The sequence below is a fragment of the Palaemon carinicauda genome, chromosome 35 (genome assembly GCF_036898095.1).
Source record: "Palaemon carinicauda isolate YSFRI2023 chromosome 35, ASM3689809v2, whole genome shotgun sequence".
NCBI lineage: Eukaryota > Metazoa > Arthropoda > Malacostraca > Decapoda > Palaemonidae > Palaemon > Palaemon carinicauda.
This window is the reverse complement of record NC_090759.1, coordinates 37882616-37898666: the sequence shown is the minus strand read 5'-3', so window position 1 is coordinate 37898666 and position 16051 is coordinate 37882616. Positions and strand designations below refer to the sequence as shown.

At 43.0% G+C, this 16051-nt stretch overlaps 1 protein-coding gene across 1 annotated transcript in view; it reads left to right on the top strand.

The window, feature by feature from the left end:
- LOC137627237 (uncharacterized) overlaps window positions 1–10580 on the top strand; it is a 360253-nt gene extending 349673 nt beyond the window's left edge. The window contains exons 26-43 of the mRNA XM_068358318.1: window positions 2125–2315; window positions 2433–2583; window positions 2712–2853; window positions 3313–3471; window positions 3972–4140; window positions 4334–4488; window positions 4772–5110; window positions 5611–5769; window positions 5928–6090; window positions 6315–6520; window positions 6931–7099; window positions 7248–7402; window positions 7641–7844; window positions 7913–8200; window positions 8701–8859; window positions 9018–9315; window positions 9608–9837; window positions 10344–10580. Coding sequence (XP_068214419.1) covers window positions 2125–2315; window positions 2433–2583; window positions 2712–2853; window positions 3313–3471; window positions 3972–4140; window positions 4334–4488; window positions 4772–5110; window positions 5611–5769; window positions 5928–6090; window positions 6315–6520; window positions 6931–7099; window positions 7248–7402; window positions 7641–7844; window positions 7913–8200; window positions 8701–8859; window positions 9018–9315; window positions 9608–9837; window positions 10344–10580 — 3574 coding nt within the window. The remainder of the gene's footprint in view (window positions 1–2124; window positions 2316–2432; window positions 2584–2711; window positions 2854–3312; window positions 3472–3971; window positions 4141–4333; window positions 4489–4771; window positions 5111–5610; window positions 5770–5927; window positions 6091–6314; window positions 6521–6930; window positions 7100–7247; window positions 7403–7640; window positions 7845–7912; window positions 8201–8700; window positions 8860–9017; window positions 9316–9607; window positions 9838–10343) is intronic.
- Window positions 10581–16051: the final 5471 nt, after the last annotated feature.

The following is a 16051-nucleotide window of genomic DNA, read 5'->3' as shown; positions in this document are numbered from 1 at the left end:
AACTCTAATCCAAGACAGTGGAAGGCCATTGTGCAGAGTCTATGGCACTACTAAATACTTCAAGATATCAGTAATACCAAAAAGACTACTTATTTGCTTTAATATTCTATGTTTTGCATGCACTAGTATGTTTACCTTGTTTAATCACCATACAGCTTGCTAAATGATCGTTATACATGATAAGAGTTATTGTATGATTTACCTCAAGCAAACTGAGAAAGATTCAAATCGTCTTCACCCGGATTAGGTTTAGTCACCTTTTCCTTGTCCTATTTTACAAAGAAAGACCGTTGAGTATACTCCTATTACAATAGGATCGACTCGACAAATGACCATACATCCACTCTCTCTCTCTCTCTCTCTCTCTCTCTCTCTCTCTCTCTCTCTCTCTCTCTCTCTCTCTTTTCTCTCTCTCTCTCTCTCTCTCTCTCTCTCTGTGATAGAGTGAGACGCTTCACATTTCTGGTATCTCCATTGAGCTAAAACAGATCATTTGGCCATACTAGGATCGTTAGAAAACTCACATTCCGTGGTCTGTCTATGAGAATAGGCGAGTTCTTTGAGGGTAACTTGCATTTGAAAATTTAAAGGCCTCTCATGAATGGAAGAGGACAGTAACATTGCCCTAGCAAGCAGGACAATGTCTTAGAGACTGACCACATGTACGTATGATCAGCGCACAAGCCCCATCTCTCCCCAAGCTAGGACCAGGGAGAGCCAGACAAAGGATGCTGATGCCTCTACAGGTAGATCTATAGGCTCCCCCCAAACCCCGCTTCCTTAGCTCACAAGGAGGTATGGTTGCAGCAACCAAAGGAACTAAAGAGTTTGAGCGGGACTCGAACTCCCGTCTGGTGATCATTGGTCAGGGATGTTACCAACAGGCCACCACAAAATTTGATTAACAATAATATCTTTTCTATCCTGATAGTCATTAGAGTGTTCTCCCTGCTATTATTATTATTATTATTATTATTATTATTAGCCAAGCTACAACCCTAGTTGGAAAAGCAAGATGCTATAAGCCCAAGGGCTCCATCAGGGAAAAGTAGCCCAGTGTGGAAAGGAAACAAGGAAATAAGTAAACGCTATAAGAATTAACGAATTATTAAAAAAAAATATTTTAAATATTTTAAAAACCATTAACATTAAAACAGACCATTCATATATAGACTATAAAAAGACTTATGTCAGCCTGTTCAACATAAAAAAATTTGCTGCAACTTTGAACTTATGAAGTTCTACTGATTCAACTACCATGTTTTCAGTCCTTTTCAGTCTTTCAATTCTTACATTTGCCATTTCGTGGTTTTCTAACTATACTCAATTTTTTTTAATGAGGCACATTTGCACTGACTCACAGCGGTGCCCTTTTAGCTCGGAAAAGTTTCCTGCTATCTGATTGGTTAGAATGATCTTGTCCAACCAATCAGCGATCATGAAACTTCTCCGAGCTAAAATAGCACCCCTGCGAGTCGGTGCAAATCCGCCTTACTAAAAAGAATTGACTATAGTATAAAGGCATAAAGTTTCAGATCCCATCTGCTTTAACTGTTCAAGGTGTTTATTTTATGTGTTCTCTTTAGTCACGTTATAAATTTAGAATTTTAGTCAAAGAATAGCAGTTGCAAATGCCATTCTTAGGTGCAAAAAGAGTCATTGTACAAGATAGACTTAAGCTATGGTAAGCAGATCTTCTAGGAGAAGGACGCTCCATAATCAAACCATTGTTCTCTAGTCTTGGGTAGTGCCATAACCTCTGTATCATATCTTCCACTGTCTTGGGGTAGAGCTCTCTTGCTTGAGGGTATATTTGGGCACACTATTCAATGTTATTTCTCTTTCTCTGTGTTTTTTTTTCTTTTATGTGATGTTGCTGTTCTGAAAATATTTTATGTTAATTGTTAATTACTTGTAATTTCCTTTTTTACTTTCCTCACTGGGTTATTTTCCCGTTTGGAGCCCTCGGGCTTATAGCATTCTGCTTTTCCAACTAGGGTTGTAGCTTAGCAAGTAATAATAATAATAATAATAATAATAATAATAATAACTGCAAATTCAGTCCTTATACAACTTTCATCGTGTTCTGTATTGACCTTTATAAAACTAACAAGGCATTTTCAGCACAGATAACTCTCTGTTGAGACGGTTAATTTGTATACTAAAACCCGTCACTCAAAACCACGTCCAGCTAGTCATACAGAACCAAATAAACCCAAGAGAGGGTCAGCAACTCTCAGTCATACAGAACCAGATAAACCCAAGAGAGGGTCGGCAACTCTCCGTCATACATAACCAGATAAACCCAAGAGAGGGTCAGCAACTCTCAGTCATACAGAACCAGATAAACCCAAGAGAGGGTCAGCAACTCTGTCATACAGAACCAGATAAACCCAAGAGAGGGTCAGCAACTCTCAGTCATACATAACCAGATAAACCCAAGAGAGGGCCAGTAACTCTCAGTCATACAGAACCAGATAAACCCAAGAGAGGGTCAGCAACTCCCAGTCATACAGAACCTGATAAACCCAAGAGAGGGTCAGCAACTCTCAGTCGTACAGAACCAGATAAACCCAAGAGAGGGTCAGCAACTCTCAGTCATACATAACCAGATAAACCCAAGAGAGGGTCAGCAACTCTCAGTCATACAGAACCAGATAAACCCAAGAGAGGGCCAGTAACTCTGTCATACAGAACCTGATAAACCCAAGAGAGGGTCAGCAACTCTGTCATACAGAACCTGATAAACCCAAGAGAGGGCCAGTAACTCTCAGTCATAAAGAACCAGATAAACCAAAGAGAGGGTCAGCAACTCTCAGTCATACAGAACCTGATAAACCCAAGAGAGGGCCAGTAACTCTCAGTCATACAGAACCAGATAAACCCAAGAGAGGGTCAGCAACTCTGTCATACAGAACCAGATAAACCCAAGAGAGGGCCAGTAACTCTCAGTCATACAGAACCAGATAAACCCAAGAGAGGGTCAGCAACTCTCAGTCATAAAGAACCAGATAAACCCAAGAGAGGGCCAGTAACTCTCAGTCATACAGAACCAGATAAACCCAAGAGAGGGTCAGCAACTCTCAGTCATACAGAACCAGATAAACCCAAGAGAGGGCCAGTAACTCTCAGTCATACAGAACCAGATAAACCCAAGAGAGGGTCAGCAACTCTCAGTCATACAGAACCAGATAAACCCAAGAGAGGGCCAGTAACTCTCAGTCATACAGAACCAGATAAACCCAAGAGAGGGTCAGCAACTCTCAGTCATACAGAACCAGATAAACCCAAGAGAGGGTCTCAGTCATACAGAACCTGATAAACCCAAGAGAGGGTCAGCAACTCTGTCATACAGAACCTGATAAACCCAAGAGAGGGCCAGTAACTCTCAGTCATAAAGAACCAGATAAACCAAAGAGAGGGTCAGCAACTCTCAGTCATACAGAACCTGATAAACCCAAGAGAGGGCCAGTAACTCTTAGTCATACAGAACCAGATAAACCCAAGAGAGGGTCAGCAACTCTCAGTCATACAGAACCTGATAAACCCAAGAGAGGGCCAGTAACTCTGTCATACAGAACCAGATAAACCCAAGAGAGGGTCAGCAACTCTGTCATACAGAACCAGATAAACCCAAGAGAAGGCCAGTAACTCTGTCATACAGAACCAGATAAACCCGAGAGAGGGCCAGCAACTCTCAGTCATACAGAACCAGATAAACCCAAGAGAGGGCCAGTAACTCTCAGTCATACAGAAACAGATAAACCCAAGAGAGGGTCAGCAACTCTCAGTCATACAGAACCTGATAAACCCAAGAGAGGGTCAGCAACTCTCAGTCATACAGAACCAGATAAACCCAAGAGAGGGCCAGTAACTCTCAGTCATACAGAACCAGATAAACCCAAGAGAGGGTCAGCAACTCTCAGTCATACAGAACCAGATAAACCCAAGAGAGGGTCTCAGTCATACAGAACCTGATAAACCCAAGAGAGGGTCAGCAACTCTGTCATACAGAACCTGATAAACCCAAGAGAGGGCCAGTAACTCTCAGTCATAAAGAACCAGATAAACCAAAGAGAGGGTCAGCAACTCTCAGTCATACAGAACCAGATAAACCCAAGAGAGGGCCAGTAACTCTCAGTCATACAGAACCAGATAAACCCAAGAGAGGGTCAGCAACTCTCAGTCATACAGAACCAGATAAACCCAAGAGAGGGTCAGCAACTCTCAGTCATACAGAACCTGATAAACCCAAGAGAGGGCCAGTAACTCTGTCATACAGAACCAGATAAACCCAAGAGAGGGTCGGCAACTCTCCGTCATACATAACCAGATAAACCCAAGAGAGGGTCAGCAACTCTCAGTCATACAGAACCAGATAAACCCAAGAGAGGGCCAGCAACTCTCAGTCATACAGAACCAGATAAACCAAAGAGAGGGCCAGCAACTCTCAGTCATACAGAACCTGATAAACCCAAGAGAGGGCCAGTAACTCTGTCATACAGAACCAGATAAACCCAAGAGAGGGTCGGCAACTCTCCGTCATACATAACCAGATAAACCCAAGAGAGGGTCAGCAACTCTGTCATACAGAACCAGATAAACCCGAGAGAGGGCCAGCAACTCTCAGTCATACAGAACCAGATAAACCAAAGAGAGGGCCAGTAACTCTCAGTCATACAGAACCAGATAAACCCAAGAGAGGGTCAGCAACTCTCAGTCATACAGAACCTGATAAACCCAAGAGAGGGCCAGTAACTCTGTCATACAGAACCAGATAAACCCAAGAGAGGGTCGGCAACTCTCCGTCATACATAACCAGATAAACCCAAGAGAGGGTCAGCAACTCTGTCATACAGAACCAGATAAACCCGAGAGAGGGCCAGCAACTCTCAGTCATACAGAACCAGATAAACCCAAGAGAGGGCCAGCAACTCTCAGTCATACAGAACCAGATAAACCAAAGAGAGGGTCAGCAACTCTCAGTCATACAGAACCAGATAAACCCAAGAGAGGGCCAGTAACTCTCAGTCATAAAGAACCAGATAAACCAAAGAGAGGGTCAGCAACTCTCAGTCATACAGAACCTGATAAACCCAAGAGAGGGCCAGTAACTCTGTCATACAGAACCAGATAAACCCAAGAGAGGGTCGGCAACTCTCCGTCATACATAACCAGATAAACCCAAGAGAGGGTCAGCAACTCTGTCATACAGAACCAGATAAACCCGAGAGAGGGCCAGCAACTCTCAGTCATACAGAACCAGATAAACCAAAGAGAGGGCCAGTAACTCTCAGTCATACAGAACCAGATAAACCCAAGAGAGGGTCAGCAACTCTCAGTCATACAGAACCTGATAAACCCAAGAGAGGGCCAGTAACTCTGTCATACAGAACCAGATAAACCCAAGAGAGGGTCGGCAACTCTCCGTCATACATAACCAGATAAACCCAAGAGAGGGTCAGCAACTCTCAGTCATACAGAACCAGATAAACCCAAGAGAGGGCCAGTAACTCTCAGTCATACAGAACCAGATAAACCCAAGAGAGGGTCAGCAACTCTCAGTCATACAGAACCAGATAAACCCAAGAGAGGGTCTCAGTCATACAGAACCTGATAAACCCAAGAGAGGGTCAGCAACTCTGTCATACAGAACCTGATAAACCCAAGAGAGGGCCAGTAACTCTCAGTCATAAAGAACCAGATAAACCAAAGAGAGGGTCAGCAACTCTCAGTCATACAGAACCAGATAAACCCAAGAGAGGGCCAGTAACTCTCAGTCATACAGAACCAGATAAACCCAAGAGAGGGTCAGCAACTCTCAGTCATACAGAACCTGATAAACCCAAGAGAGGGCCAGTAACTCTGTCATACAGAACCAGATAAACCCAAGAGAGGGTCGGCAACTCTCCGTCATACATAACCAGATAAACCCAAGAGAGGGTCAGCAACTCTGTCATACAGAACCAGATAAACCCGAGAGAGGGCCAGCAACTCTCAGTCATACAGAACCAGATAAACCAAAGAGAGGGCCAGCAACTCTCAGTCATACAGAACCTGATAAACCCAAGAGAGGGCCAGTAACTCTCAGTCATACAGAACCAGATAAACCCAAGAGAGGGTCAGCAACTCTCAGTCATACAGAACCAGATAAACCCAAGAGAGGGCCAGTAACTCTCAGTCATACAGAACCAGATAAACCCAAGAGAGGGTCAGCAACTCTCAGTCATACAGAACCAGATAAACCCAAGAGAGGGTCTCAGTCATACAGAACCTGATAAACCCAAGAGAGGGTCAGCAACTCTTTCATACAGAACCTGATAAACCCAAGAGAGGGCCAGTAACTCTCAGTCATAAAGAACCAGATAAACCAAAGAGAGGGTCAGCAACTCTCAGTCATACAGAACCTGATAAACCCAAGAGAGGGCCAGTAACTCTTAGTCATACAGAACCAGATAAACCCAAGAGATGGTCAGCAACTCTCGGTCATACAGAACCTGATAAACCCAAGAGAGGGCCAGTAACTCTGTCATACAGAACCAGATAAACCCAAGAGAGGGTCAGCAACTCTGTCATACAGAACCAGATAAACCCAAAAGAAGGCCAGTAACTCTGTCATACAGAACCAGATAAACCCGAGAGAGGGCCAGCAACTCTCAGTCATACAGAACCAGATAAACCCAAGAGAGGGCCAGTAACTCTCAGTCATACAGAAACAGATAAACCCAAGAGAGGGTCAGCAACTCTCAGTCATACAGAACCTGATAAACCCAAGAGAGGGTCAGCAACTCTCAGTCATACAGAACCAGATAAACCCAAGAGAGGGCCAGTAACTCTCAGTCATACAGAACCAGATAAACCCAAGAGAGGGTCAGCAACTCTCAGTCATACAGAACCAGATAAACCCAAGAGAGGGTCTCAGTCATACAGAACCTGATAAACCCAAGAGAGGGTCAGCAACTCTGTCATACAGAACCTGATAAACCCAAGAGAGGGCCAGTAACTCTCAGTCATAAAGAACCAGATAAACCAAAGAGAGGGTCAGCAACTCTCAATCATACAGAACCAGATAAACCCAAGAGAGGGCCAGTAACTCTCAGTCATACAGAACCAGATAAACCCAAGAGAGGGTCAGCAACTCTCAGTCATACAGAACCTGATAAACCCAAGAGAGGGCCAGTAACTCTGTCATACAGAACCAGATAAACCCAAGAGAGGGTCGGCAACTCTCCGTCATACATAACCAGATAAACCCAAGAGAGGGTCAGCAACTCTCAGTCATACAGAACCAGATAAACCCAAGAGAGGGCCAGCAACTCTCAGTCATACAGAACCAGATAAACCAAAGAGAGGGCCAGCAACTCTCAGTCATACAGAACCTGATAAACCCAAGAGAGGGCCAGTAACTCTGTCATACAGAACCAGATAAACCCAAGAGAGGGTCGGCAACTCTCCGTCATACATAACCAGATAAACCCAAGAGAGGGTCAGCAACTCTGTCATACAGAACCAGATAAACCCGAGAGAGGGCCAGCAACTCTCAGTCATACAGAACCAGATAAACCAAAGAGAGGGCCAGTAACTCTCAGTCATACAGAACCTGATAAACCCAAGAGAGGGCCAGTAACTCTGTCATACAGAACCAGATAAACCCAAGAGAGGGTCGGCAACTCTCCGTCATACATAACCAGATAAACCCAAGAGAGGGTCAGCAACTCTGTCATACAGAACCAGATAAACCCGAGAGAGGGCCAGCAACTCTCAGTCATACAGAACCAGATAAACCCAAGAGAGGGTCAGCAACTCTCAGTCATACAGAACCTGATAAACCCAAGAGAGGGCCAGTAACTCTGTCATACAGAACCAGATAAACCCAAGAGAGGGTCGGCAACTCTCCGTCATACATAACCAGATAAACCCAAGAGAGGGTCAGCAACTCTGTCATACAGAACCAGATAAACCCGAGAGAGGGCCAGCAACTCTCAGTCATACAGAACCAGATAAACCCAAGAGAGGGCCAGCAACTCTCAGTCATACAGAACCAGATAAACCAAAGAGAGGGTCAGCAACTCTCAGTCATACAGAACCAGATAAACCCAAGAGAGGGCCAGTAACTCTCAGTCATAAAGAACCAGATAAACCAAAGAGAGGGTCAGCAACTCTCAGTCATACAGAACCTGATAAACCCAAGAGAGGGCCAGTAACTCTGTCATACAGAACCAGATAAACCCAAGAGAGGGTCGGCAACTCTCCGTCATACATAACCAGATAAACCCAAGAGAGGGTCAGCAACTCTGTCATACAGAACCAGATAAACCCGAGAGAGGGCCAGCAACTCTCAGTCATACAGAACCAGATAAACCAAAGAGAGGGCCAGTAACTCTCAGTCATACAGAACCAGATAAACCCAAGAGAGGGTCAGCAACTCTCAGTCATACAGAACCTGATAAACCCAAGAGAGGGCCAGTAACTCTGTCATACAGAACCAGATAAACCCAAGAGAGGGTCGGCAACTCTCCGTCATACATAACCAGATAAACCCAAGAGAGGGTCAGCAACTCTCAGTCATACAGAACCAGATAAACCCAAGAGAGGGCCAGTAACTCTCAGTCATACAGAACCAGATAAACCCAAGAGAGGGTCAGCAACTCTCAGTCATACAGAACCAGATAAACCCAAGAGAGGGTCTCAGTCATACAGAACCTGATAAACCCAAGAGAGGGTCAGCAACTCTGTCATACAGAACCTGATAAACCCAAGAGAGGGCCAGTAACTCTCAGTCATAAAGAACCAGATAAACCAAAGAGAGGGTCAGCAACTCTCAGTCATACAGAACCAGATAAACCCAAGAGAGGGCCAGTAACTCTCAGTCATACAGAACCAGATAAACCCAAGAGAGGGTCAGCAACTCTCAGTCATACAGAACCTGATAAACCCAAGAGAGGGCCAGTAACTCTGTCATACAGAACCAGATAAACCCAAGAGAGGGTCGGCAACTCTCCGTCATACATAACCAGATAAACCCAAGAGAGGGTCAGCAACTCTGTCATACAGAACCAGATAAACCCGAGAGAGGGCCAGCAACTCTCAGTCATACAGAACCAGATAAACCAAAGAGAGGGCCAGCAACTCTCAGTCATACAGAACCTGATAAACCCAAGAGAGGGCCAGTAACTCTCAGTCATACAGAACCAGATAAACCCAAGAGAGGGTCAGCAACTCTCAGTCATACAGAACCTGATAAACCCGAGAGAGGGCCAGCAACTCTCAGTCATACAGAACCAGATAAACCAAAGAGAGGGTCAGCAACTCTCAGTCATACAGAACCAGATAAACCCAAGAGAGGGCCAGTAACTCTCAGTCATACAGAACCAGATAAACCCAAGAGAGGGTCAGCAACTCTCAGTCATACAGAACCTGATAAACCCAAGAGAGGGCCAGTAACTCTGTCATACAGAACCAGATAAACCCAAGAGAGGGTCGGCAACTCTCCGTCATACATAACCAGATAAACCCAAGAGAGGGTCAGCAACTCTGTCATACAGAACCAGATAAACCCGAGAGAGGGCCAGCAACTCTCAGTCATACAGAACCAGATAAACCCAAGAGAGGGCCAGCAACTCTGTCATACAGAACCAGATAAACCAAAGAGAGGGTCAGCAACTCTCAGTCATACAGAACCAGATAAACCCAAGAGAGGGTCAGCAACTCTCAGTCATACAGAACCTGATAAACCCAAGAGAGGGTCAGCAACTCTGTCATACAGAACCTGATAAACCCAAGAGAGGGCCAGTAACTCTCAGTCATACAGAACCAGATAAACCCAAGAGAGGGCCAGTAACTCTGTCATACAGAACCAGATAAACCCAAGAGAGGGTCGGCAACTCTCCGTCATACATAACCAGATAAACCCAAGAGAGGGTCAGCAACTCTCAGTCATACAGAACCTGATAAACCCAAGAGAGGGCCAGTAACTCTGTCATACAGAACCAGATAAACCCAAGAGAGGGTCGGCAACTCTCCGTCATACATAACCAGATAAACCCAAGAGAGGGTCAGCAACTCTGTCATACAGAACCAGATAAACCCGAGAGAGGGCCAGCAACTCTCAGTCATACAGAACCAGATAAACCCAAGAGAGGGCCAGCAACTCTCAGTCATACAGAACCAGATAAACCAAAGAGAGGGTCAGCAACTCTCAGTCATACAGAACCAGATAAACCCAAGAGAGGGCCATTAACTCTCAGTCATACAGAACCAGATAAACCCAAGAGAGGGTCAGCAACTCTCAGTCATACAGAACCTGATAAACCCAAGAGAGGGCCAGTAACTCTGTCATACAGAACCAGATAAACCCAAGAGAGGGTCGGCAACTCTCCGTCATACATAACCAGATAAACCCAAGAGAGGGTCAGCAACTCTGTCATACAGAACCAGATAAACCCGAGAGAGGGCCAGCAACTCTCAGTCATACAGAACCAGATAAACCCAAGAGAGGGCCAGCAACTCTCAGTCATACAGAACCTGATAAACCCAAGAGAGGGCCAGCAACTCTTAGCTCAGTGGAGGGAAGATCTTGACAGCAACTTGAGATAGACTGGCGATTTCCCAAGCAAGACGAATGATTGGTAATTGGAGACGCATTAGAGCGATTAGAGCCACTGGGGAACAAAGGGGGTCTTGTGATCTGACGTTCATGAATGGATTGCCGGAGGAGAGGTGACACGTTCGGCGTATAGATTGTATTTCAAAGTCGCTTTCAAGAAAGACATTGCTTTGGGTTAAAGAGAGAATATCAGCACTTTAAAGACGGTCTTGCCTTAGGTTAAGGAACTCTTGCTTAGAAAGGAGGTCGAAAAGTTTAAACATAAAAATATCTTTATTTCATCATTCATCATCATCATCATTCGTACATAGCTAATATCATCATCATCATCATCATCTCCTCCATTGCCCATTGACCCAAAGGGCCTTGGTTAGATCTCGCCATCCGTCTCTATCTTGAGCTTTTATTTCAATACTTCTCCATGCGTCATCTCCTACTTCGCGCTTCATTTGTTCTCAGCCATGTAGGCCTTGGTCTTTAAACTCTTGTGGTGCCTTATGGAGCCCAGCTGAATGTTTGATGAATTAATCTCTCTTGGGGAGTGCGAAGAGCATGCCCAAACCATCTCCATCTACCCCTCATCATGATCTCGTCCGCACATGGCACTCGAGTAATCTCTCTAATAGTTTCATTTCTATTCTTGTCCTGCCATTTAACTCCAAACATAGCTAATATATATATATATATATATATATATATATATATATATATATATATATATATATATATATATATATATATATATATTATGTATATATATATATATATATATATATATATAATATATATATATAATGTTTGTGTGTATATATGTATACAGACACAAAGAGAGAGTTGTATTATTGTTTTTTGGTTAAAATACAATAGTATTTAGTGAATGTTACTGTACAGTACTAACAAAGCTGGATACAGCACCTTAGTGAGGTCATGAATAGGAGATATGAGGGGAATAATTTGATTAATATACCTGAAACTGAGGAAAACCTTGATGTACCCATGAATGAATTCAATGTGTTTGAAGTTTAAGATATCATTAAAAAAACCCAAGATATGGAAAGACCCAGGATACGATGGAATAACTGCTTCGATAATAAAAACGAATCGAATTTGACTTCGTTTGCTATCGTAAAAGGCAACAACACTGGTATTCACACACATCTCGCTCTATAAAGTAATACCTTTAAAATGTATACACCAGACGCGAAATATCTGGCAGTGTACAGTAAGATTTTAAGCATTCGCTGGGACCTTAAAATGAAGCAGTTTCGGCATTTTTTGTCTTAAGGTTTAAGCTTTAAAGGCCACTCATGAATGGCAGAGGCAAGGGACAGTGACATTGCCCTATCAAGCAGGACAGTGCCCTAGAGACTGATCATGTATACATATGATTAAGGGCCCAAGTCCACTCTCCACCAAAGTTAGCACCAAGGAGGGCCAGGCAATGGATTCTGATGACTCAGCAAATAAACCTATAGGCTCCCCCAAACCAGCCATCCTTGTGCTCACAAGGATGATGAAGTTTCAGCGAACAAAGAAACTAACGAATTTGAGCTGGACTCGAACCCAAGTCAGATGTTCACTAGTCAGGGCCACCACAACCCTTGAAGGAATGAAAAATACGTAGAGCAAATCCCGCTTTCAATTCAGGATAATAAAGCGCTCTTGAGGACAAACGAAATAACTTTTTCAGATAAAACAAAGTGCTGAGTAAACCTTGTTGTTGTAATACAAAATGATGTGTGGAAGTCGGCTAAAAGCTCCCATAATAAACAAGCTGGGGGAATAGCCCATGTGAAAAGCCTACAACCAGTTTCATTCGTTAGTGCCAGATTGCCCGTATACAGTATATATATATATATATATATATATATATATATATATTTATATATATATGTGTGTATATATATATGTATATATTTATGTATATGTATATATGTATATGTATATATATATATATATATATATATATATATGTATATACTGTGTACATATATATATGTGTGTATAGTGTATAGTATATATATATATATACACTGTATACATATATATATATATATATATATACACTGTATACATAAGATCACCACCCAAGCCCCCTCACCACTTTGCTAGGACCAAGAAGGCCCAGGCAGTGGTTGCTGATGTCTCGGCAGATAGCCCTATGGGGTCCCCCAAACCCCCCACCTTTAGCTCACAAGGATGATGAGATTGCAGCGACCGAAGAAACTAACGAGTTTGAGCGAGACTCGAACCCCGGTCTGGCTTTCACTAGTCAGGGACGTTACCACATCGGCCACCACAACAGAGTCATTGCCAATCAATCGATCGCGACGTCTGAGAAAGTAGAACACTGAGAGATGTATTATTCATCGGGAGAAGAGTCGATAATTGAGCTGGATTATGGATGGATGGTCCTTGTTTTGGGGGTCCAACGACAGCTAATATCATTCATCACCTTTGAATGTTGGTGTTACCGCCGCCAACGAAGTTGGGAAGAGGTTATGTTTTACCCCCTGTTTGTGTATGTGTGTGTGTGTGTGTGTTTGTTTGCGAACAGGTTGTAAGTTGGAAGGTTATGTTTAACCCCCTGTGTGTGTTTGTGTGTGTTTGTTTGCGAACAGCTTCGAAGTTGGAAGGAGGTTATGTTTTACCCCCTGTTTGTGTGTGTGTGTGTTTGTTTGCGAACAGCTTCGGAGTTGGAAGAAGCTTATGTTTAACCCCCTGTGTGTATGTGTGTGTGTGTTTGTTTGCGAACAGCTTCGAAGTTTGAAGGAGGTTATGTTTAACCCCCTGTTTGTGTTTGTGTGTGTTTGTTTGTTTTCGAACAGCTTCGAAGTTTGAAGGAGGTTATGTTTAACCCCCTGTTTGTGTTGTAAGGAGGTTATGTTTTACCCTCTGATTGTGTGTGTGTGTGTGTTTGTTTTCGAACAGCTTCGAAATTGGAAGGAGGTTATGTTTAACCCCCTGTTTGTGTTTGTGCGTGTTTGTTTTCGAACAGCTTCGAAGTTGGAAGGAGGTAATGTTTTACACCCTGTTTGTGTGTTCGTGTGTGTGTTTGTTTGCGAACAGCTTTGAAACTGAAAGGAGGTTATGTTTTACCTTAGATAATATCTTCAATCTTTCGGATGTCAAGATATCTATGTAATGTGTTGTACACGACCCCTGATAACCGTAAACTGCTTTAGCCAAACAGGTAAACATACAGTGTCGGTGAAACCGTGAAAGCAACATGGATTTTTTTTTCGTGATCTCAGAATTGTACGCCATTTCCAAGCGCAAGCAAGCAAGGCCAGTTAAGTACTGTGCACCGACTGGATCGATCAAAATGTGTAAATCTGTGAGTCTGCCATTTGGACGGCTGAGCATTGGGACACCGTAAAGTCGATGGTCCACAGCTCAAACGTTTTAGCGAGGTGCCTAGAACGTTTTACCCTCCTTGTTTCGTCCGTTCAAACAGGAAAAATCTTCGAGTGTAACCTCAAGCAAGAGAACTCTAACGATAAGGATAATGACGAAGTCGATGGAAAAGCAGGATGCTATAAGCCCTTGGGCTTATAGCATCTTTCTTTTCATACTAGGGTTGTAGTTTAGCTAGTAATAATAATAATAATAATAATAATAATAATAATAATAATAATATACAATGTACCTCAAAACCGACTGGTTTAATACTTGTCTATACCAGGGCTGCTCGAATGTACAAGAGTGCAGCTGACATAAGGCCATCCTACTTAATAACATCAACATATTGTGTTGTATTCTTAAAATTTAGTTTCCATTGTAATCAGAAACGTCCTGGAAAATGGTTGGATAAGATCTAGGAAAGTAATCACACCAACTGTCACTCAGATCTCATTTTCGTTAATTGTTCCAGTGAATCTTTTATTGTGAGAAAATAATCTCTTATACGAGGAATGAGCTTCCCGCCTTTGAGGCTAACAGCAACTACGTATGTCAGGTTGGGTATTTTTCCCCGTTGGAGCCCTTGGGCTTATAGCATCTTGCTTTTCAAACTAGGGTTGTAGCTTAGCTAATAATAATAATAATAATAATAATATACAATGTACCTCAAAACCGATGAGCGTCTAGTTACCTCCACCAACGAAGTTGAGAGGAGGTTATGTTTTCGCCCCTGTTTGTTTGTGAACAAGTTCCTGGCCACAGTTTTACTTATAGAGTAGTGATTAATTGTTATATTGAGACGTGGAAGTGATTCAATTTTGAACGTCCTAGCTCAAAGGTCAAGGTCAAGATCGAGCATAATGTTTCTGTACAGAGATATCGATAGAAAAAATTAATGTTTTCCTGATATAACTGTCTTTATTATTTAGGGTTTTTAATACAGTATTATACAGTAACAACAATGTTGATATGAACAAACCACCTGTTTGTATACGTTATTACTTAAAAAAATTTGCCCATTCATATTTCATAAACAAGGGTCTTGTCACAATAAAATCTTAGGTTCAAAGGTTTAAGGTTTAAAGGCAGCTCATGAATTGCTGAGGCAAGGAACAGTGACGTTGCCCTAATGAGGCATGACAATGCCCTAGAGACTGACCATATAAACATACATATGATCAGCGCTCAAGCCCCCCCTCCACCCAAGCTAAGACTAAGGAGGGCCAGGCAATGGCTGCTGATGAATCAGCAGATAGATCTATAGGCTCCTCCAAACCTCCATCCCTAGCTCACAAGGATGGTGAGGTTGTAGCGGCCAAAGGAAATAACGAGATTCCGCGGGACTCAAACCGCAGTGTGGCAATCATCAGGCAATGACGCTTCCAAAAGGCCACAACTAAAAGATATCAGGAAACTATAATCTCCATTTGTGTGAACAATAGCTCACAAAAGTAACGCTCAAAACTGTGCTGTTTAATCTAACACATTGCTGGAGATTAATTATACCCGTGGGGTTGTTGGGCTACGTTAGGAATTCACTAAGAAATGATGATGAGTTACGAAGTGCTCGAATTCATAGATGTAATATATAATCACAACTATTGGACTTCGTTTTTAATGCAGTTTGAACTAAACCTTGCTGAGAATCCTAATTAATATTTAATGGCCTTTAATGGCCTCTGCCTGGTGATCACCAGACTGGGCTTCGAGTCCCGCTCAAACTCGCTAGTTTCTTTTTGTCGCTGCAACCTCACCATGCTTGTGAGCTAAGGATGGAGGGTGGGAGGTAGGTTTGGCAGAGCCTATATGTCTACCCACTGAGTCATCATCAGCCATTACCTGTTCCTCCCTGTTCCTAGCCTGGATGGAGAGGGGCTTGGGCTCGTATATGGCCAGTCTCTGTCATTATCCTGCTTGATAGGCTAATTTCATTGTCCCTTGCCTCTGCAATTCACGAGTTGCCTTTAAACCTTTAATGAACAATCGTTTAAGTATGTGCACATGCATTTCCATAATTACGATGATAATGGGTTGTGTTTATGT